Here is a 23,454-nt window from a genome sequence, read left to right on the forward strand (position 1 = left end):
GCGTATAGGCTGGCTTGACGACACGATAGCCAGGAGGAAGCAACAGGTGAGCGACAAGAGAAGAGTGCTCGTCCCCTTCGTTTTATTGCCTAAAAGAAAACACGGGGAGACGCATTTACACGCTCGGTTAGATTTGAACAATTTGACACTTGTGTATCGCAATAATATGAAAAATCTCGAGTACCCCTTGCTTCGAAGGATTAAATGTCATTCTACGAAAGGAAGGAAAAAAACTTGAAAATTTTAAAACCGTATTTATTTAATGTGATAATTTGTATAATCATTTCTTCTCTTTCATTTATCGAATCAATCGACAATCGGAACAAAATATTAAATAAGCACAAAACTGTATAAAGATTAAAGTTATATTTTGTTGAAACAAAAATTGAAGTTATTGATGAAACAGCGTTGGTAAACAATTATAATTGAAGATGTTTAAATTACGAGTTTGCGGTTAAACACTCCCTTTTTCTTATTACATCTTTTTACACATATTTTTATAATATGTACAGAATATGCTGCAAATTAATCATGTTATATTATCATTTTACTTACGGAATATATTCTTCGACATGGATATACAGAATAATTTAAGCATCGTCGGACCGAAGGATACCCGATACCGGACCTGGACCCTGGACGGCAGGACCGCCGTCAAGGGTCAACTCCGCCCTCTCGACAAGGTTTTTCCACCGGCGGCAAACCTCGTCAAGACGCTTATAATCCCATCGGGGCCTACGGGGAAGCCTACCGCCGAAGACTCGACCGCCCTACCACCGGTTGCGGCGGTGTTGGCACGAGACAGGATTTCTACGGGGGCCGAGGACGGACGCGGCCGTACCGCTTGGTTCTTGCAGTCGACTTTAAGACCGCGATGCGACGGTCGAGCTAACGGTCAGGAGAAGCCGGAGCAGTCTTCCACGTCCGCGCGCTCGCGCGACTCGCAAGGTCCGCCGACCCGAAGTGCAAAATCGGACTTCCGTTTTCCTCCTTGCTCTCGCGTCTCTTGGGATATGATCGACTCGTAAGACGATTTCGACCGGGGCTTCGCGTGCATTCCGACTACGCCTACGATCCTCGAAGGGTCTAAGGGAACGCTCGCTCGCTCTCGTGCGAGCGTTGCGTTTATACACGCGGCAGTCAGGTGAATTCTCAGCAAGGTGCGGCCGGACTTCCTCTTCGGCACCATGGCCTAAACTGCTCGTTCGTGGAGAAAAATATAAGCAACTATGAGTGAGTAATGGATATTCTCTCTTAACAACAGCTCGCGTGCCTTGAAAAGCGTTTCGTGCCCGGGAGAAGAGAATTTCTTCATTTAATATCAGAATTCAATAGCTTTATATCCAGTTCTATATGAAAAGATTGTAAAACCGGAATTCTCTTTACAACTCCCAATGCGCTCGTTTTATGTTGGGCATTACAGCGCAGCATTTAAGACTTACGAAAATATTTGAATCCTGAAGGAAGGTTCGCTGCAATTTACATGAATTTACACGAAATTATTGAATTAGAGACTCTTTAGGGAGGGATCTCTTTACAAATATAAAAGAAATAAATGGGAATTATGTCACAGTGATGTCAATATTTGTCGTTCTTAATTTTATTAGTATTTTAGATATTATTTTCAGACTAAATGAAAGCTAAATTTCACAGTCGAAGAATTAAGTCATTTCGCTCATTTATATCCCGAATTTTCTTGACTCGTTAATAGTAACGGTATTATTAGTTCGCTCATGGTACCAGGAGAATTATTTCTCGCTGGATTACCTCGAGGCACCAAGCCAAATAAGCCTGTATTGGAGAAACGGGACGCTTAGTCCGAAAACCCAGTTTTTCAAAGAAGACTCATAAAGATCCAGATTTAATACACTCGCATATATTCAAGTCAAGTTAAACAAGGATGTATTTAGCCATGTTATAACTTATGCGTCTATATGTACTTGTCCATTTAGATTGCAAGTATTTTCTATTGCGACAATAGAACTTTCTTCAAAAATTACCGATTCGTAAAATCTTTTTCTCATGACAAATATAATGAAATCGATAGGATATTAGATTTACTTTCCTTTGCCTCTCAGCTATAGGAACATTCCGGCTTGTTCTCTTCCAAGCGCCAGTGTTATACTATTCTTTATGAAACTACAGCTGCATCGCGTGGCGGCGGACTCTTCGAAGGGTTAATGCACCTACACGCTACACGCGTATCTTACGGCTATCGTCTTCAACGTACACCGTCCGACCTTGAACCGTACTATAGATACACGACGTACACGCTGGGTTCCTCCCATATCCAGACAGGATACTGAATAGTTCATGCTATGCTCGAAAAGTTCGCGCCTGCATCCTGCATTTAATTCTTTACAAGGCGCGAAATCAGAAATTCTTCGAGAACGAGTTAGTTAACTCAAATGACATTATTGGAAAGACATAAAATGTAGGGTTTTTTTTTAGCAAAAAATCCATATATATTGAGAAATATTGTACTTTTATGTAAATTACACTGTCTAGTTATTTGTGCATAAATTATATAAAGGAATATTATTAGACAGTATACAATGCTTTGTAAAATATTAAGGGGCTATCTTACTTTAAAATTTGTTTTGCTTCCAAAAATGATTTAAAGTCTTAAAATAAATGTGCAAAAAATCCCAAGCGGATATTCAAAATATTCTTCGAGTTTGAAGCGAACTCGTGTACCTACGTGTACCTACGCGCTAAAGGAGAAAGGTCTATTGTATGGAGGGTGACAAGCGATAAGATGAAAAAAATTCATGATATGACTGAAGTAACAAGTCAAACTTTAACACGTTTTTCTTGAAACTATGTTTTTTCAGACGGTGTACATGATATCTCAGGCTGCAATTGACGGATTGTCTTGAAATTTGTAACATACATTCAGAGAAATAATAGTTTTCACCTAACGGACGATTTTGTTGATAACATTTTTTGTTTAAAAATTATAATAAAAATTTGTATGCCAAAAATTGTGAAAAAAAATCAAACATTTTAATCAAATTTTTACTTTTTCCGCAATCCAAGCCTAAAAAAACCTTCACTTTTTAGGCTGGTCAAAGTAGGATAATCCCTTAACGCTAAACTGGATATTTCTTATCTGATTTAAGTTTCTTGCTTAAATTGGACAATTGAAGAGTTTAATGTTTAGAAGGAAACAAATTAACTCGTCAAGTCTAAGACACTGAAAGTGGATTCTATACAAATCACGATTTTATCCTTGCCTCTCAAGTCTCTCCGATATCTTTCATCGATTAAGAATTCATACAAAAATTTATACACTTAACGTTTAAAGACGTGGTAAAAACAACGAAATCGTGAACGACCTGCGGATTATTAATCACGATCTTCAGAGATCGCTAACTAAAATTACGTTGTATAATATAGCGACAAATCAGGAAGCCGATTGCCAGAATTTATATAGCAGGCAGCTGCGACGGGTATTAAAATTCTTTTACGAAGTCACGAGGAACGCGTGGAATTCCTTAACATTGAGAGTAATACAGGTTTATCAAGAATCGCGACATCATCGAGATACTTTGCATAAAGCGAATGAAGCGATCCGAAACTGGGAGAGACGAAAGCGTCTTCGTGATTCGTTTTCATTTCCGCTCGATCGGTCGACCAAGTGATCGGGAACAATATCGCGGATCTGCGTCTTCGGATATCGAGGAAAGGATGAGAGATGCGAAATTTATATGCGTATAAAAGAAGACGGATAAAAGGACGAAAACGAGAAGCAAGATAAAACAACGAGAATAGAAAAAAAATCGGATAGCGTTTCTTACGAGTTGCATATCCTCTTATATGTGGTATTGCTAAATTATCAAGCGTGTTGTGTCGATCGTTCTGCGCGAGTAATAACATTACGTAAACGTTGCATAAGTAGATCGGGAAATATTTTTATATAATAACAAGTGGAGAAATATATATACGGTGAAAATATACAGTCTCCTCGATAACACTGTTCGGAGAATTAGCGAAGTGGTTCAGTAAATCCACGGCCAACATGTTACTGTCCTCGCAATTTTTGAGGTCGATAATCTTATATATTCATCAAATAAATTAAGTATCAAGTCAATTAAATATTTTACGAAACAGTTAATTAAATTAAGAATGCAGTTAATTATTGCGAAATAAGACGTTCAATTCAACTTAAAATAATCATATAATGCTTCACGAACATATAAAAGTAAGATGTATATGTGTGTGTGAGAGAGACCTTCAATTTATTATTAATTATAACTATGAAAAAATAGTATAACGCAACAAGTAAAAGTCACAAAATGCATACGATATATTCAAGAAAGCTACGATATATTCATCAGCGCGAAGCGATGACTCTTTGCTTCGCATTCGCGCGTATTCTCTTTCGCGAAATGTTCGAGAAAGGTATAATACTGTAAGTTATTTACGGAAATTACTTTTACCGGGAAACGTTTATAATAGAAATGTATCGACACTTTCACATGCTAAACGGCCGAACGTTAGAATTTTCGCGAAAGCTCGCCAGGTTCAATGTACCGAGCGACTTTTGGGATCGCATGCGAGCGCGAGCAACGTTAACCGTCACGGTCGGTCTGACGGGAAAAATCAGGGCGTATGGTAATGGCGTCCAGTCTGGCAACCATTACGGAGAAATTGCCGAGATTTACTCGCGAATCGGCCGACGAGCATGGCAATGGTGGTCCGTTTGTCCGCGAGCCGTGACCAGCGGACCATGATGCTCTCCTGCCTCGATTCCCGCATCATCCCTCTTGCATTACTTGCACTTCCTACAGCCGCCACGATCGCGAGACTCGTTTAAAGCACTATAGTATATTAATTGAATTGTTCACACTAGCAAAATTTTATCAATTATTTCTCATAAATAAAATAAATGTAAAAGAAGACCTTATTTTCTCAGTGTAATTATGTTAACATAATTAAAAGAATTAGCAAGCAATTAAAAAATTTATTTCTAGAACATAACTGAATATGTGTAAAATGTATGTCAATTTATTCTATCAAGTATAAAGTTTTCGTATATTTTGGAAAGTATAATAAAATTAAAACACTTTCAAACAAAAATATACCTACACAGTCCAGTGTTCTAGTCTGAAATCGTAAATCGTCAAAAGGAAATGGTTGTCATCATCGCGATAACAGATGTCATTAACTCGTTTTGTCGCTCTTTAACGAACCATGCCGCTTCTTTTGCGCCAATTGCAATTAATGAGCGTCATATTATTCGCGTCTACCATTTAAACATTAAAATATACGCTTCAATGTAACGCGGTTTTCTATATCCCATTTCGTGACACTTCGTAATATTAGTAACGATTCAAATTAATGCGAGTCAAATACTCTAGAATTTAATTCCATATAGTAATCAGATAGTACTAGGAAAAAATATTGGATAGTACAATCATTGTAAAAAATCTTCAAAACTGATGCATCTCAAAAGACTATAACTATCCTAATTGTTTATACATATGTAGTCAGTCATATTGAAATCAGTTTCCAAGAATATTGCGATATCTCAATTTTGCATCGCTAAAAAAAAATCTGAAATGGCCAAAGGATTCCTAGTTAAATTGGTCTCTAGTTTGATATCTAGTTAAAGTTAACAAAAAAAAACCACCGGTTCTAAAATGCCGTGTGTAATATGAGCGAACGCACGTTTCGTTACGATTTATACGATTGCGTAGCGAGAGCCAACGGCTTTTCTATTGCGGTCTTCGTGAGTTTTATCCACGAAGGAACCCTTCGAACGGCCGCCACAAGCCGCCTGCGATCGGGTTTGCGCTTTAGAAAGGCACGTGCACCGGTGCACGGCACGCCAGTGCCGTGGTCACGTTTCTCGCATACTTCGTTACGAAGGAAACCACAAAGAGCTAAATTGTTCAACGCAAAGCCCTCGTAGGGATTTCTCTCTCGCGGAGAGACGAACAGTAGCGTGAAATTCCATTGAAATTTCCTGATTATTGTGCATATTATTAAAGTATCGTATAAGAGCTGAACATAGTATTGCTATTACAGAATCCTGGACGATTACCATCTCATCTAATCTTTATATTTATTTTTCATTTCACATAAAACTTGTCTGGGAGATAAAATCACCGATGTGCGTGAGGAAATGCCGAGAAAAATTGTCGGCGAATTATCGCGCAGATTATCACTTAACCATCGAGATTGTCCCGGACCCTCGGCGAAGAAGAGTGTAACCTAGCGCGACCTAACCCACATCCCAGAGGCCGAGGGAAACCGAGTTAACGCCGTAGCTCTCATTTCCGGAACCGCTTCTCGACTTCCGTCGCGGGCACCGTCGAGGCACCTGCCGCCCAATATAACTATTCCGGTCACGAATCGATCGATCAAACGTTCACCCGACGATCGTAACTTCTCCTTACACCACTCTCTCGTTTTAGCGAATAAATCCCAGAATAAATCTTTCGGGAATACATAATGAATATTTGTTTTAACAAAATTTCAAAGTTTAAGTATGAAGCATATGATGAGGATATTAAAAATGGGATGTAAAATCATCGTCGACAAAGGATAAATCTTTTCCAGATCGACTAAAAAAATTGAGAATTAAAAGATGTCCGGTGATTTATGTAACGTGAACGCGCAACACACGCCTTGGAGATTTCAATGCCCGGCTAAGTAAAGACTGGGGACAAACTCGACACACGACGCGTCGCGTTCTGATTCACAGTTCTGCGCGAACGGACGATTGCTCTGTGCGGCGGCGGATTTTAAAGTCGACAATTAACTGTGCGACGGGCTAATTCATGTTTCCTCGTTATTGTGTCGACCGGGCCACCCTCGGGCCCGGTATTGTGCGACAATTCTCACGGCCCGCGGCGTTAGCGTATAAAGTGAAGCGTCGCGTAACCCGGTGCAATTCGGCGCGGACGAATTCTTTTCCACGAGAGACTGACAACGAGTGCGAAAGGCGTGTTTATCTTTCGCGGTAGATTTACACCGGGTCAGTAGGGGAGTATAAGAGCAGAGTGGATCAGTCGTTTTGCAAGCTATCATTGTTATAGTCAAAGAAATTGCGAGTTACGCATTGTTCGCACGTCGCCTTTCTGAAACGTAACGCGCGCTTTCTTTTAGCATAGGTGTTCTTAGAACGTGTAGAATTTCTCAACATTTACAGACATTTTAGAAAATTTATTCTGAACTTTCGACATCAAATATTTCGATAATTTAAACCTCCAATTATTTTGTATAATATCATAATTATATAATAATTTTTATTTTAACATAACGAAATACATTATTCTGTAAAATAACATAACGAAATTAAACAAAATATTCAATCTTGTAAAGTTGTACTCGCCAAAAAACGATTATAAATGTAGATCTCGTATATAAATGCTAATAGAAATTTCTAAACCAAAAATATTAAATACAATTTCGAAATTTTTACGAGACTGCTGTTTTCAATGTTTCAAATTAAAAACAATCGATGTGAGTCAATAATTTTGGCATAGTCGTTCAGAGAACGGCGGCTTGCTCTATGCTATCAATATTCGTTCGTTGTCGACGTTATGCAAGTCTTAGCAGTGATTAACTTATCGATTAATCAGTTATCAGAAAGGTCTTCAAACAATGGCCTGAACGTAATGGTTCCGTATGAGAATCGGGCATTGTTGTCGCGAAATCGTCGAAAGACGATGGAATGTCGAAATCCTCGGGAGACGTTCTGGACGATGACGATTCAGAGAGAGAAAAAAAAGAGAGGACAAGACCCCACCGATGGGTCCCCATTCATATGTCACTGTTTCTGATGTCGAAGCCGCGTATGTAGTATGTACCTGCCTGCGCGTTTCGGCATTATGAAATTAAGCAGCGCTTGAGAAATACTACGAGCGAACGTCATTCTGTCGTGCCCCAGGGCAGCTCTCGTACGTACCTTACGAAAGCAAGCCTGCCATAGAATAATGAATCGAAAATGACGTTTACAGCGTTATATCTCTGTAAATGTAGTTAGACAGACATTCACGACATCACACGGTTCTATAAAATTAAGTCCGCGCGCGTGCTATTTTCTATAAATATTATTTTATTATAGCATCACGATATATAAATCAATATCTTATTTTTAATACAACTTAAAACGTAAAAAAATTGCGAAAGTGTCGTCGACTTATTAATTCATGTATGATAATATTACAACAAGATATACCTACTTTGCCGCTATATTTTCGTAATAATATTATATATAACATTATTGATACAGTCTCTTTCTTTTTTTTCACGTTGATAGAATAATTACAAAATCCCACCATCTTCATGTCCTAATCTGTCGATCGAAGGTCGAGACGCGTCACCAGAAAAATATTCCAGATTTCGATGAAGCGCGAAGGCGGCGAGAAAGCCAATCAAATCTCTTGTTCTCGCGGATCAACGATCGCGGGGAAAAAGGCGCGACGAAAAGGGAGGAACAAGGATCGAGGCAGGCCGGGACATTCTCGAGTGAAAAGCGAGCGTCGATCGTGCGCGGCCGGCCGTAACGCGATGATCATCGGAGTACGGTGATCGATGGATCGAACAGATATGTCTTGCCGAGCAGAACGAACCGAGCTACATAACGTGTTCCCTCCACTGCGTCGTTTGCTCAAATCTGCATAATGCGTGCATTTTTTCCTCGGTAACGGAGCCTAATTCATTGCGATTATCGTTTTAGTTACTTAGAGACAAATTGCTGAAATAATCCATTTATTGTTAGAGTATAATCATGGTCGCGAATAAAAACATGAACCATTTTTAATTTGCCATTGTGAGCAGAATTAATTAATGATTTATAACTCAGCACCTCGACATCTTTTCATAGAGAAGAAATTATCAAATTTATTAAAAAAGAATCTTCAAGCATTAGAAGCAGCAAAAGACAATATATTTCCATGGAACTCTCTCTCTCTCTCTCTAGTTCAATATTTTTTAATAATTGTTTGTGGCTTCCCTCTAAACTCCATTTATCTTAGAAAAAAAATTTATCTGCTCGAGCGTAAATTTCTTAATGTACCATTTTCTACATGTAATTTAAAAACATAAACTAGTCCACTAACATTAGCAATGTTGAGAACCATTTAGATCGATCCGGAGTCGTTTCTTCGTCGGTATGTCTTCGCTTTTTGCGCGGAACAATAGTTGACGAAAAAAAAAAAATCGCGACGCTTTGCCTTCTTCCGAGTCGGAGGCCGTGAAATGTTAATTGTCGCGGTCGACAGCGATCAGCCACGATTTCGAGAGCCGCTCGCTCTTTTTACGGAGGCATTCGGAGAAGAGACAGCCGCGACGACTCGTATTTTCGCAAATGAGATATGTCAGCAACGGCGAATTCGTCGCTAATTTGCGGAACGCGAGGAGAACGCGCACCTAATCGGCGACGAGTCCGAGATCGCTTCTTAACTCGCGGCGGCTTAATAATCGTCGGCGAGCGAATCACACCACGCCTAGAATACCAGAGATTTACGGAAGCGAAACTGAAACGCGAATAGTTCCTTAATCGTTCGTCGACAACGCATTCGAGATGTGACGGTAAAAATTGAGGGCTTTCGCCGCGATAAGTATAATTGAGACGTTTAAGATAAAGGAAGGTACTATTCGGTGTCGAGAATCATGTCGCTTCGGTTACAAACCGGGTCGAGAGTTTCACGAGAGTCGCTCTGCAAATAGAATCGTCAGTCACGAGACTCGTTGTGGAAATTAAAAAACTATAACTACATTCCTTATAAGCGTGTGTTGTTTATCCTGGAGTATAAATTTAGCGCATACCGAGAATTACTGAGGAGTGGAAGAATCTTAATTCTTGCATTTTGCATTCGAATTACGGCTTAATATCAGATGCTTAGATGTAACATTACATACTCTAGACATATGATAACCTGAAATTTAATAAAAATCCGCTGGATTCCGCTGGATTCAACGGCAACAAAGTTGTCGTCAAGCGGCCGATTAATCTCGACGCGGCCGCGGCGGGATGCCATTGACGATCGAGGAATGGCATGCGTTACAGTCGCGGCGCGATTCGCTCGAGGGAGCTCCTCGTTGTTCGCCGGTCCGTTGGCCGCGTATATGCGTGTCCTGCGAGATGGAGCAGGTAACAGTACTTAGATAGTCGGTTGGCATACTGTGCCGACTGGTAGCGCGGACCGTTACAGGCATATGGAAAGTTCGGCGGGTCGTAAAGTAGCCGCGTGCAAAGTGCATGGGGGCCCCACGTAAAAATCCTGCACGAGAAAGCACGAGGAAGAGACCGCGAGGATAAGCTCCCGCGGATATTCTTTCAAAACTGGATCCAACGACGTGTGTTGCATCCAAGATAAATTGCGCCGAGGATTAATCCCAGTTAATCCTTATTATAGTTAACGTTACCTTGTGGGATTTCCTATCCTTTTCATACGTTACTTCTTTTATGTTTTTTTTCTTATCGAATAATATTTGTGAGAGCTCTCGACTAGTTTGAAGTAAAGATGTCTGTCTATTAAATATAGATAGATGAGATGGGTGGATTAGATATAGACAGATAGATCCGCTGGAGTGTTTTGCTGTCTGATGGCTCTCAGACCTCTGAAGTGGACATCTAGTCTCGCAGATAGAAACGACAAGCGGAATAATGTTGCGGCTTGTTCGCGCTTGTGTGCGCTTGTAAAACGCAAATGGTGGAAACTCATGAGGAAAGACACAGTGGAAGGCGCAAAATGTCATTTACAGAGAGGATTCTATACAACCGGAGTCAAGTTTCGCGAAGTTTCTGCGTCAACGAAGAATGTATCGCTTGTAAATGTCGAATGATCGTAAACAACGATCTCTCTATCTGAGAGAATTGCATACGAACGAATTCACATTTACATCGCACGCGCACACATTTATAATCTTGAGTTTCAAATCATCGGCTAAATAGCTCTTTTCAAAGAACACAGTTCATTAACTTCAATATAGTTTAAAAGTATTAATTCAGATTGACAGATATCTCTAGTTTTTTTCTAATAAAGTAGATGGAAGATTGATTAAATTTCAATTAGCTTTAATTAACGTTTCTAAATTAACTACTTGTAGAAGCTTCGTTCCGGATATCGCATTTGCCGCCGCATGAAACATTTTTAGCCGCTCTATCATTGCGGAATGATTACGATGCGTAAGGATGATATCATCTTACGTCTATTTATAAGCACAAAAAAAAGTGCGAACGCTTTCTGCTTTCGCGAGATAAGACGCAAGATGCGAGAGAAACGGCTCCGATGTATTTACAGACGATTGCGGCAATCTAAATTAGAGCAGATGTAAAGTAGGCGCACTTTCTCCGTATTTGCTTAATTCGATGCGATTCCACGATAACGCCGCTAGTAGTTAGCCGAAGTACGGCTGTTAAAATCGATTTCGCTTATACGCACTTTCTTACTCTTCCCACCCCCCGAACAGATCTAAGGTTCATAAAAATCTGAGTTCGAAAACAATTAGACAATTTTTTATGAAATTTGATAAAATTGGCTTCTCTAAATGTACATTTCACAAATCTCAATGTTATAAAATCGTATAATTTCTCTCTAATTAAAAAATTGGAAAATAATTTAAGAAAATAAAATAATTAAAAATATATGTATATATTATTGAATAAACTATTAATAAAACAGTGTTCTATAAAATCTAAAAATAATAGAAGATTATAAGTAAAATTTTTTAACGTTATTAACATAGATATAGACCGGATACAATGATTAATTTTTGCCATTTTTTAAAGAGGACATTAGATTGCAGATCGCATTTGTTCGAATGTTAGGGGAGATATACATCGCATTTTAGAGAAAGTGTTATATGCATTGTCCGATACAAGGAAAAATGCGACGTATTAATCGTGGGAACCTATCGTTGATCGTGGGCTAAACATTGACACGAGCGTTCGCCAGCCCTTGATCACTATAATATAATGCAATTTTCTAATCCGCAGCTCGCATAAATTTCAGCTAATATCCGTCGTGTAGAATAAGAGGGGGAGGGAGATAAGGAGGGAGATAAGGAGGGAAATAAGGAGGACCAGAAACGAATAGAAAGAGAGAGAGGGATGGAGAGTGGCAGAAACGGAAAGCCGAAAGAGAACGAAAGTGAAAGGATCGGATTCCGTGGCAGGTATAGGTGCATGCGGCCGTTGCACGTGCGCACTTGCACGCGTTTGCGCGTGCCACGTGCGAATCGCCGGAAATGCCAGTTTACGGAAACCATACCGATCCCAGAATCGCCGGGAACGCGAATCAGTCGCAAAGAAATGTATACTGGTAACAAGTTGCGAGGAAACCTTCGCGCGTGGCATCGGTATGCACCGAAAAATATATTTCGTGATCAGATTCTTTCGCGCGCCTACCTAGATATCGATCGAATAGATTTGTATTATAGCTAGTTATTATAGCTAATTGGTTACGAGTATAATTAAGGCAATTAATGAAAATTATATTACTATAATTATATCATAGATACGATAGAATAAATTTGATGAATAGATATAAAATTTTGAAACTGGAAGGTAAATGTTCTTCATGTTAATTAAATTCCTCGACCGATGTTAAATTAACCAGATTTAACTATTCAATCTTTGGCATATTGGATAATCGAGGACGTCGCTCGCCCTTGCCGATCCGCGCACAAGCGTACATCGCGTTTCGCCGCGAACGGCGATTTCTCCGCGCGATCGGATCGGTCGCATTCTTCGGTGAAAGGTTATTCAATCGGCCGGTCAGTCTCGCCCGAAAGATGTCGTAACGCTGTAACGATCGGCCGACAGGTTTCCCAGGGACAGCCGCGAGAATTCTTTCGCTCGATGAGTAATCATGCTGTCACGTGAAGAGGAAGCATCGCCATTTAGGGAGATCTGGTCCGTTAAAGCCCGTCAAATTAATCATTCTGGTTCGAAGGAATATTATTGAACGCAGCGTACTTTCGCAAGACACGTACAATAATGCAATCTACTGTATTTCTTAAAGGAACAATATATCTCGATGAAAAATGTTTCAGTCAATCGCATTCAACTGGTCGTAGTCAGAGTTTTGCACAATTTTTAAATTGGAGAATAATAATTTTATATAATCTTTAGCTTAAAATCAACATCGTAAGTCATTTGATGCGTTCAGAGTCCTGATGCCAGATGATTGACAATAAATTGATGGTTTAGCACAGTCAAGGTCCCCGACGAGGTAGATGCCGGTAATCCCGCATTGTCACAGTCTGATAATCTTCCGCGTGCACGCGATCGTGATCCGTGACTCACTCAAGCCTTCCAGGATGATAATGTCGGCGTACTCTGTATATCTTTATAATAGAATTGCACGAGAAAAGAATTGCGGTCTCTAACAAGCTAAATTATTTTATTATTCTATCTATTTATAAGAAATATCAATTCATAAAGTAAAAAAAAAACCTGTGGGTGAGAATCCATGAACTTAATCGCATATTCTCTCAATAACTTTCCCCATGGAAAACTATTTCCATCGTAAGGGGAAAAGTCTTTAAGAGAATATGCGATTAAGGTCTCGGATTTGCCATTTGATTATAATTGATAAATATCAGATGACTAAGCGTTTCTATGTGTACAATCGTCACTGATGCGTAAGGTCACTAGCATCAGGAAGAGAAAGATGATCGTTCAGTCATACTCTGATAACGTTCACGCACCAATCACCGATCGCTGGAGTGATGGAGGCACTAATTGTGCTCATTACGAGTTAATTATTTCAGCGGCTTGACCGCGTAATTAAGTGATACTCCCGCCGAGATTATCTCTCTCAATATTAAGAAAAAGTGCACTGTACGCGGTAGTGCGCACCTTACGCAGAGTGTATATCATTAAGATATATTAAATTAAATTAAAAGCATGTTCCAATAATTTCAAAATTTAGGTATTAAAATTAAATTTCTACAAAATTTTTCTAATGAAATTAATAGGACAAGGATGTTCTTCGGTTAATTATACTTTTTCTTTCTAGATTATAGAATTAGATTGAACCGGAAACTCATCAGAGATCGCTTTTCAATGCTCCATAATATATTATATATATATATATATATATATATATATATATATATATATAGGAATAATCTCTTCACGCGCGAATCGTTCGTGATGGCGAATAATAATCGATAATGAGCCACGCGCGCTATAATTAAAGATATAGTGCACCACGCTAACTAGCAATCCGTTCCCATTAACAAGTGTTCCGGCGCCGTAACGATGGCCAGTTTAATTAATTCATTACTCGCACCTGCGCGTTCTCGGTTCTTGTTTTTCTTTTTTTTTTCCTAGTCGCTAAAGAGATCTAAATCGCCCACTGCGCTCTGAAAATTCTTTACTTATCGCGAGATCGTTCCGGATATCGAATATTACGAGCGCAATTGAGATCTGCCAACCAGAATTTGAACTTCAATTGCAATCTCGTCACACATATGTAAAATAATATATTACATGATACTTAAATAAAATATAAATCATATAAATATTTTGCAAGGTAAAGAAATCCTATAATTGGTTTGATGATAAAGATATATAAGTCAGGAATGGAGTAAAGAACGTAAAAAAGAACTTATTATTGGTTGATTATTTGAATTAGTAAAAGAAATGAGGCTATTAAATCAATTCTACGAGGGCATCTCATTACGAGAAAGAATGCAGGATATCAGGACGAAGAAACTTGAATGATCGTCGTATTTTGATATAACAAAAATGGTTCAATTTTGTTGATTTTTTTATCCAAACGGTAAAAACATGCACAATTCATAATTTCATAATTTGTAATTTCAGTTATTAAAATTTGTAGACTGTTACGCAAGATATCCTTCATGTAATGAAAAACAACAGGAATAAATTAGATAAATCAATTAGATAATTAATTAGATAAATTAATTCACCCTGGCATCCTACATTCCGACATGCATAATAGCCTGCTTTCATAGAATTGCTGTTTACTTTTGCATAGAATAGATTAATCTCCTCGGAATTTGAACTCCAGGCATTCCCTCTGGTTTACGCTCGTACAAGTATAATGACGTTTTACTTTAGACTAGTTACACATCACGTTATTGTTTCTCATAATATTTTCCCAGGCCGGCTCGCCAAGTGTTTTTTTCTTCTCGCGGCGCGGAGGAAGGAAAAGAGCGTGATATCCGCGATATCCGCGTCTATCGGAAAAGAGCACGTTTACGTATTTTGCGCGGAAATAATCAGATCGTGAGTGAAAGGTCCGCAATGTTCCTTTCGTCGACCTCGAGCGCCGAGATCGGGAATGTGAACATTATAGCTGCACACTTGCGATCTAGGTGACTCCGCGCTGCCACACGAACTCTTTTTTTAATCCGGAAGTCGATCGCCGAGATATCGCCTCGCCGCGGCGAGCGCGAAAAATGTGAAAGGTGAGCCGTTTTCCCAGATTTTTACGCCTGGCCATAATTGTTGCACGCGCCTTTATGCGAGAACGCAGAGTCGGAAGTCGATCCCATGAAACGGCGAAGAATATCTATTCGTCTAATTACCCGCGAACCTAAATGGCTCGTGCAATTAAAACTGGGCTAAATAGTTCCGCGAAACTTGAGTAGATTGATAGACGTTCTCGACGTGGCGTAAAAAAAGGGGGAAAAAAAATTCGCAAGCGACAACAATTAAAAAATCTCTCAGAGGAAGCTACTTTTGTAAGCATTTTATTTATGTGGGAATATCGCGGAAAAGATTCCTTAATATTCATCACGTTCGCTTCGTCCTTCATAAATATTCTTATAAACGCGCTGTCTTTTGCAACGTTATCGGCCTTGACACACACCGAGGCTTTCTCGATCCTCGAAATGGATGTTCCCTCTCTCTCCAGCTGTTTTCGCGATTAACGTGTCGCACGCGAGTGTGACATTTCTTCTGCTCGACGATGAGGTAATTGTCTCAGGTGGAAGACGCAACCTACTTACGCCTACCTGTCCGCGTTCCTATCTATCCGCGGTTACAGATGCATTACTGCAATCGCGCGCAGGGTGCACGATATACGCGTTCACGGGAATTCATGGGCGTGTTAACGCGGGCAACGCGCGTGAGACCGGGAAAAACTCAAAAGTCCGGCCGCGATGCTACAGAGAGTACAGAGTGTTGAAACGGAAATGCGGCGTAACATGTAATAGTCCAACAGTCATTACCGTGCGTGCGCGTATAATATGCGCGTGGTGCATCGACCTGCTGAGAACAGTAGCACGCATAGCGCGAAGAGAAAAATCAATCTTCGGCCGACAGGAAAAGTCAACGTTCGCGTATCTCGAGGAATTAAGAAGAGCTACAAACTGGAAACTATAAATAAATATGACACATTCTTCTTTATTCTTTTCCTCAAGATTATCTTGCAGAATATGGAATGTTTCAAGAATTTATGCATTATTTAAAAGAAAGTAAAGATAGTATATTAAAAATTAAATAGTTAAGAGGCGCCGCGCTGAAGGTCATTAGGCCACTCGTGGCGACACGCAATTTGCGAGACACGATAACCGTGGAAAATCGCGTCGGAGTAAGAAAAGCCAGCGTGACCAGCGCTTGAGAACGCCTCGTTGAACGAAGCCCGAGCCCATAGACCGAACCCGTTACGAGTCAACGGCCGAGGCGTTACGCGTGATACGTGTCCTCGGCTCGATCTCGCTATCGATAGCCACGCACCTTACGGTGTACGAATTCCTGCGGGTTTCGATCATGACAACTACTCCAGCTGACGTTACCTGTCTCGAATCAAATTTACCGTTCATCAAAACGAAGATTCACCTATCAAAATTGTTGGTCTCCCAAATCGAGAGTCCAGAAACCAGATACGCGAAAGAAAGCTATATGTATATAAAACCGTAAAATCCGTACTTTTAGATTTGAGTATAATAAAAAATAGAGATGGCTCTAGGATTTTCACATAACTTTGCTCAAAAATACAAAAAAAATTGTACATGCTTTTAAAATTGAATAATTTTTTAAATTTTTAATAACGATGTGTCAAATTTTTGTTGCTTGCTTGACCTTTTCGAACCTGTCTCTACCTGCTGCGTCACAGAAAATAATCTTTGGTTACCATTACCCGTTACCATTACGTAGTTATTACACCAAGCTGTCATTAAGAAATTGAACTGCTCGGTTTCTCTCGTGAAAGTCCAATTACGCGGAACATTTTGAATCAAAATCTGATGTAATAGGGATATAATTGTAATAGGGAATATAATTGATTTCTATTTACGCGAAATGTAGTCGTTTAACCCTTTAATTCTGTAGTTCTCATCGTGCGCGTTATTTCTTGAATCTCTAAATATAATTATATTTATATAAAACTCCAATTTAAAAATTTAATTGTTGATTTTCAAATTTAGATCGCTCAAATAACAAACAGGACCTATTTAAAAATGTTAAGTGCATCCTAAGTGTCTCCTAATATCGATTATAGTACGAAATATTGTGGTTTCTCTCTGTCTTTTCGCCCACGGCCCTACAATTATTCTTCGATACGCATTTGGCAGATTAGGTGTCGCTTTAATGAATGGTTTCGGTCGCTCGTATATGGGGAGAAATGGATCGTTCTCGTCGTCATCGTAACGAACAGCCGTGTACGGTCATAACATACTCACAGTACCTTTCAGGAAATTCAATTGCTCTACACAATCTGGCGATTGTATATGTATAATTTAGGAAAGAACGTTTACGAGATGTTTACAGAAGAAAACGGAAGATTTCCCAACGCGAGCACGCTGTGAATTTTCACCGGTACCGGGTTAATAGAACGTTACGCTAAAAAAAAAGAAAAACACGGAATCGCATGCTCCGTTTCGTCGATATCCGCGAGGGAATAATGTCGATAGAATACGAGAATAATGCTCCGACGAAAATGGCCGGATGGCATTTCACGTTCGTGGAATGGCCTGTCCCAAGGCGAAGGGAGGTGCGAAAGGCGTCATAATGAAAAGCGACATAATTGCGAGAATGCACAAGCCGACGGTGTTGCGACACGTTTCGAAATCACGCGTGTACCCACGTGTGGCCCAAAGGAATTGGCGCTTTCTCTAAGGTGATGCGTTCCCTACATCCATGTTACAACGTTACAATGACAATCACGCTATTCGGAGAATTTCAGGATGCGACTCGCATAACACAGCGATAATATTATCACCTTTTGTAAAATGTTACATAAATGGTTATGCCGCCATGCTCTTTCACATCTTGGAATTAATAAGTCTTTTCGTATCGCGCAAATATTCTCGTATATTACGCAATATATGATGTAAAAAGTTATTATTGTACATTAATTTAAAATTCAAAATATGCATATTTTCTATTTAATAATTATTTGTTTTATTCTTTCGTATTTTTTACAGACTAAATAATTGTCGTTACAATTTACTTTTCATAAAATTTTTTATATTTACGAGAACTTAACAATCTGCTTGTCGACTTACTCTGTAGACTCTGTTTATCATCGTTTTATCATTTTCTAAATTGTTTTTGTTATCCTGATTTTCAGATGCAATTCCAAAGGAGCTATTGTTGCTGCTAGCAGGCGCGTTCGTCGTCGCAGCAACGACATCCGCCTGTCCGTGGTCGCAACCACCACACGCGGTGGATCTCGAGAGTTCGTGCATCTGCGACTACAATCTAGCCGGCGAGCTCTCGGTGCAGTGTGACATCGTCGACTATGAACAGCTGCTGTCGGCGATGCGGCGCTACGCCACCAAAACGCCGATCGATCTCTTATACATCAATAATAGCACGATCGGTACCCTAAGGAACAACTCTTTCTCCATCCTGAAGATCAACAATATACAGCTGTCTGGATGCCGCATCAGGAGCATCGAACCAGAGGCCTTCAAGGGCCAGGAGAATCACATGAGGAGCTTGAATCTCAAAGATAACGAGCTCACGGAAATCCCCGGTATCAACCTGAAGACCCTGAGAAACCTCACTGTGCTCGATCTCTCAATGAACAAAATTACAAGAGTCAACGATAATGCCTTCGCCGGCATGAAACTGATCACGCTGAAACTGTCCGACAACGAGGTCACTCTCGCTCCGGGATCGTTTCGTGGCCTGGAGAGAACTCTGAAGAATCTCAATCTCAAAGGAACGCGGCAGAAGAAAGTGCCGGAAGCGCTCAGGGGACTGAGGACCCTGGCCTTCCTCGACCTCTCGCAGAACAGCATACGCGAGCTTCCCGGCACATCCGGAACCAAAGCTTTCGAGGGTCTCGATTCCCTCACGGGATTAAACCTCGAGAGAAACCTGATCCAGAATATAGGCCCGGAGGCGTTTCACGGTATCAGAAACACCCTGAGCTCCCTCAGCCTGCTGAACAATCTCATCCCGGAATTCCCTACGGCGGCTATCAATAGCATCCACGACCTTCGAGTAAGTAATCAAAAATTGCAGACAATCCAGTAAGTCATCAGCTTTAAAGACGAATACTCGAAAAAAATTATGATTCGTTAATAATATCTAGTATTTTTCTGCGCAATCTTTCAATCAATTTTTAACGGAACATCCTGTTAAGTTAAGACATTCATTTTCCTCTATTATCAACTACTTCTTTTTGACGATTGATCAAGCCGTATTATTTTCAATGAAATGAGTCGATTATCTCAGGTATTGGATATCGGATTCAATCTGATCACCGAACTACCGGTCAACGCCTTTCAAGGAAACCCGTCGATCACGCTGCTAGCAATCGACGGTAACCCGTTGTCCACGGTACCGGAAGAGGCGCTCGCCCAACTGAACGGTACCTTGCGCGGTCTGAGTCTGGGCGGACGATTCCTCGTCTGCGATTGCCGCTTACGTTGGATCGTCGAATGGATTAAGACGCGAGACCTGCAGGTCACCAGCCGTGAGCGCAAGCCGCAGTTCTGCGGCAGTCCGCAGCGATTGCAGGACAAAAGTTTCTACAACCTCGATCCCGACGGTAAATCCTACGTGCATCCATAGATTTCCTCAAGTTTAAAAAATTAGATTTCCTCGAATCAGAAGATTAATATTTATTCGAACAAAATAAGAAAGAATTTTCTCAACTTTAAGATTAATTTGAAAGAAGATTACCTAGAGTAATTTCTAGGCATTTAAAATTCAATGCTAAAATATTATATATATATATATATATATATATTATAACAATTAATTGTCGCAGACATGAATTGCGAGCGACCGTCAGAGATAATCGGAATCGGAACGGTGGAGAGCGTAGACACGAGAGAACCGACGGAGACGGCAGTTGGAGATGTCGGTACTCATCTTCCGACCATACGACCCACGACTTCCACGACCGAACTAATCACCAGCACGACACTATCCACGACCACGGTGACAGTATCGTCGACGACCGAGCAGAGAAGAACGGCACCGTCGGCACCACCCTCGACCTACGTTCCGACAACCCGTCCGACTGCCGCGCGAACCGGAAACGTCGTGGTGGTGAGGACCACTCCGTCGCCGCCAAAGCAATCGCAGGAGCATATGCAACAGCATCAGCCAAGACCGCCGCTGGTCCTGGGATCGCCGTTGTATAAATCGAAATCGAACGAGAAGGACATTGTCGTGAAGGATGTGCTCAGACAAGACAACGCCGTCATCATATACTGGGACACGGAAGCGACTAACATTCTGGGCTTCAGAGTGATCTATCGACTGTTCGGGGATAATAGCTTCAAGCAAGCGCCGCCGCTCGAGGCCAGCGAACGAGAATTCAAGATAAAAAATGTACCCTCCCAGGTAAAGTTTTTTTACTAAAAAAATATATTTAAAAAATTAAAAATAAAGAGAAGGTAACTAATTGGAGAAAAAATTTGGAATGTTGATTAATTTGTTCGTAGACTCACTTTTGTTCTAATAACTTTCTATTTTAGAGATAGCTTGTTTTATTTTTTGTTAATGTATAATCTTAATCAAGAGAATGCATAAAGCAATTTTAGTAAATCTCGATGAACCAAATTAGTCGAGTTTGCCAATTAAAAAGCACTCTGAATTAAGTTTAAATTTGAATTAATTTAATTTAAATTTAATTTAATAAAATTTACATTAAAGCTAAAAACATTTAAAAGATAAATTGTTAGTCTGAATTATATAATAGATAACAAGATTCATAAAATCTTTTAACAATAATTTGTAAACGTTAACTAGTCCACTAATCCACTTCTTGAAAATATCCCAGACTTTCAATATTCAGATCACGTTTTATCTGAGACAGAAATTAATTCAAGTCACTTTTCAACTCCATCAGATTCTTTAATTAATTTTTTTTATTAATCTGTTCATGTCAATCAATTGCAGGAATGCATCGTGGTTTGTGTAGTCTCGCTGGAGGAGACTAACATCACACCGGCAAATGTGCCGTATAACCAGTGCCGCGAGGTCAGAACGGAGAACTCGCCCACCTCGAACATGGACAAGATCACGATCGCCGCGAGCGCGGCGATTTGCGCCACAATTGTCGTCGCGGTGATCATCTTCGTGGTCGCGAATCGACGCCGCGCTCGTAAGCTACACACTCTGCACAGCATCGATCAAACGAAGATGGGCGGCCCGATCGCCGGGCTACCGGTCAATTGTTGCTCGAACGTGGGTCCGACCCCCAGCCCCGGCGGACCCCTGTCATCAATGGCCACCTTGAGTGCCTACAACGCTCAAAAAGAATGGGATCAAGTGTCGGCCTACAGCAACAGGAGCATACCACGACCGAGAATTTTCCCTATTGATCGACAAGGTAACTTATTGTCTCTCTATTGTTTATAAATATTTGCTATCCATAGAATTTACAATCTTTTTTATTCTCGAAGTAAATTTATTTTAAAATCTCAAAATAAGTCATCAATTGTATCTGATTTGATCCTAACTTTAACGTAAAAAACTTTTTTAAAGATTTTTATCATTACTTTTGTTATCTTTGAGAAATATGTAAAAATACTGGATGGACAAATACTTATAAGCAGTAATAATTTCAAAGTTAAGTGTCTTGCGTAGCAAGAGTAAGGTAAATTACGCGGAATGGATTTCAGGATCGATCACCAGGGCATCCTGCATCGACGACGTGCGCTCTCAGACCGGACACTACAGCAGCAAAGTGTCCGCCCGATCAATCGCCGACGGCCAATCTCAGCACAGTTTCTCCAACAATTCCACGCGGTACTTTTCTAACACCGCGCTAGCTTCTAATCTCGTCAGTACGAGACCAGGTCGGTTTCGGTTTCGTTTTCGTAGCATTTGTCACGATCCTTAATCGTCCAGCCTTCCATATTGTTTAACGCATTTGCGTCCCGTTTCAGAATTACGGCAATCGCGCCAGTCGCTGGCGGCCGCCTCGGACCGGATGTCACGGTCGAATTTCACCAACAATCATCTGCCACCGCACTCATCGGCCCGGCGGCAGCGACCACGATCGCGTAACCGTAATCTGGACCCAAATCCGCCGCGACCTGGCAGCCGATACAGTCTGGCCGACTCCACGCATACTCTCAACAACTACGACGAGAACAACTGGACCGACCACGACATGGATATTTACATGGCTCGCAACCCTACCACGAGGAGCGGCCTCGTGCCGCTCTAAATATCCGTGGCCTCCATATCTCGTCGTTCAATCTTGCTCAAGCGTGTTCAGCGGAGTTCAGTCTCAATCTTAACGAACTGTTCTCGCTCGTGCGGCGCTTTTAAATCTAGATAATCTTGACAGACGCTCTGATCGAGAAGAGCTGGGTCTCAAACGCGTCAGACGCCCCTTTTTGGAAAATGTTCGTCGCGATGATATAGTAATACAGTAATATACTTTGCAGAACTTCATATCAAATATTGAAGGAGTGACTGAGTCTATTAACAGAGTTCTGATGTGTTTAGTGTGATAGGAAAACATTTCTTCGGCATTTAACACGTTCGAAACTTATTTGGTTTCGATCATGACATTAACACAGTGCGACAGGCATTACCATGTAATGCTTGCGTAAACGCGTGCAATCAATTAGAATTGCGAGTGTTAGGTTGAGAAGCGGCTTTTTTTTTAGATGTAAGTTCTGTGTAAGTTCTAAGCAACCTTATGTAAGAATACTCTTAATTACCAAATCGTTGAAGCGAGCGAGCCGAGAGTGTTCTTTCGGACGGTTCGAGCGCACGCACTTCCGAATGTTTATTTTTATCGATATTTCGCACGAACGGACTTTGCGATTATGTCATCCAAAGACTGTAATCGAAGTGTCTGTCTTTAGAGAAATGCTATCGCGACCAAGTGAAACCAACATATTGTGAGAATGATGTCGATGATTCCTGATCGTTTTGAATGAAAGGCAAAAATGTAATGAAAGACTTTGAAAGTTTTCCCCATTGACTCTACCTTATTTTATAACACGTGTATTCGCACGTGCATTCGCATGCACGCGCATCAATGACGAGAGCAACTCGTCGTATGACAAATAAAGAAATTACTTTACTACTTA

General features: G+C 40.5%; 3 protein-coding genes across 4 annotated transcripts in view; 2 read left to right on the forward strand and 1 right to left on the reverse strand.

Moving 5' to 3' along the window:
• Rab3gap1 (RAB3 GTPase activating protein subunit 1) overlaps nucleotides 1-23,454 on the reverse strand; it is a 31,287-nt gene that overhangs the window by 4,882 nt on the left and 2,951 nt on the right. The gene's annotated exons all lie outside the window — the stretch shown is intronic.
• On the forward strand, nucleotides 852-23,454 carry Haf (leucine-rich repeat and fibronectin type-III domain-containing protein hattifattener). Of its 2 annotated transcripts, none has more exons than XM_071697848.1 (7): nucleotides 852-1,233; nucleotides 18,510-19,390; nucleotides 19,625-19,940; nucleotides 20,163-20,743; nucleotides 21,302-21,734; nucleotides 22,027-22,203; nucleotides 22,294-23,454. In XM_071697848.1, the coding sequence occupies exons 1-7, from the start codon at nucleotides 1,230-1,232 to the stop codon at nucleotides 22,575-22,577; spliced, it is 2,676 nt and encodes an 891-aa protein (XP_071553949.1). In that variant the 5' UTR covers nucleotides 852-1,229; the 3' UTR covers nucleotides 22,578-23,454. The 2 variants fall into 2 exon arrangements, with proteins under 2 accessions (XP_071553949.1, XP_071553948.1); XM_071697847.1 differs by lacking the exon at nucleotides 852-1,233 and adding an exon at nucleotides 10,012-10,108.
• Nucleotides 11,565-16,384, forward strand: LOC139768068 (uncharacterized; the record flags this gene model as incomplete). Its single annotated transcript, XM_071697905.1, is given in 3 exon segments — nucleotides 11,565-11,624; nucleotides 14,970-15,030; nucleotides 16,070-16,384. Coding segments are annotated over 3 exon segments (201 nt in total), but the record flags the coding sequence as incomplete, so codon positions are not given.

The sequence above is a fragment of the Temnothorax nylanderi genome, unplaced genomic scaffold (assembly GCF_030848795.1).
Source record: "Temnothorax nylanderi isolate EJ_2023f unplaced genomic scaffold, tnyl_v1.0 TNYL_tig0013_pilon, whole genome shotgun sequence".
Lineage (NCBI taxonomy): Eukaryota > Metazoa > Arthropoda > Insecta > Hymenoptera > Formicidae > Temnothorax > Temnothorax nylanderi.

What these genes read in the sequence shown, in the direction of transcription:
- Haf (XM_071697847.1), top strand. Translation starts at nt 10,084, where the DNA reads ATGCGTGTCCTGCGAGATGGAGCAG. An exon ending in TGTCCTGCGAGATGGAGCAG is followed by an intron (nt 10,109 to 18,509) that starts GTAACAGTACTT and finishes CCTGATTTTCAG; the next exon opens with ATGCAATTCCAAAGGAGCTA. An exon ending in ATAGCATCCACGACCTTCGA is followed by an intron (nt 19,391 to 19,624) that starts GTAAGTAATCAA and finishes CGATTATCTCAG; the next exon opens with GTATTGGATATCGGATTCAA.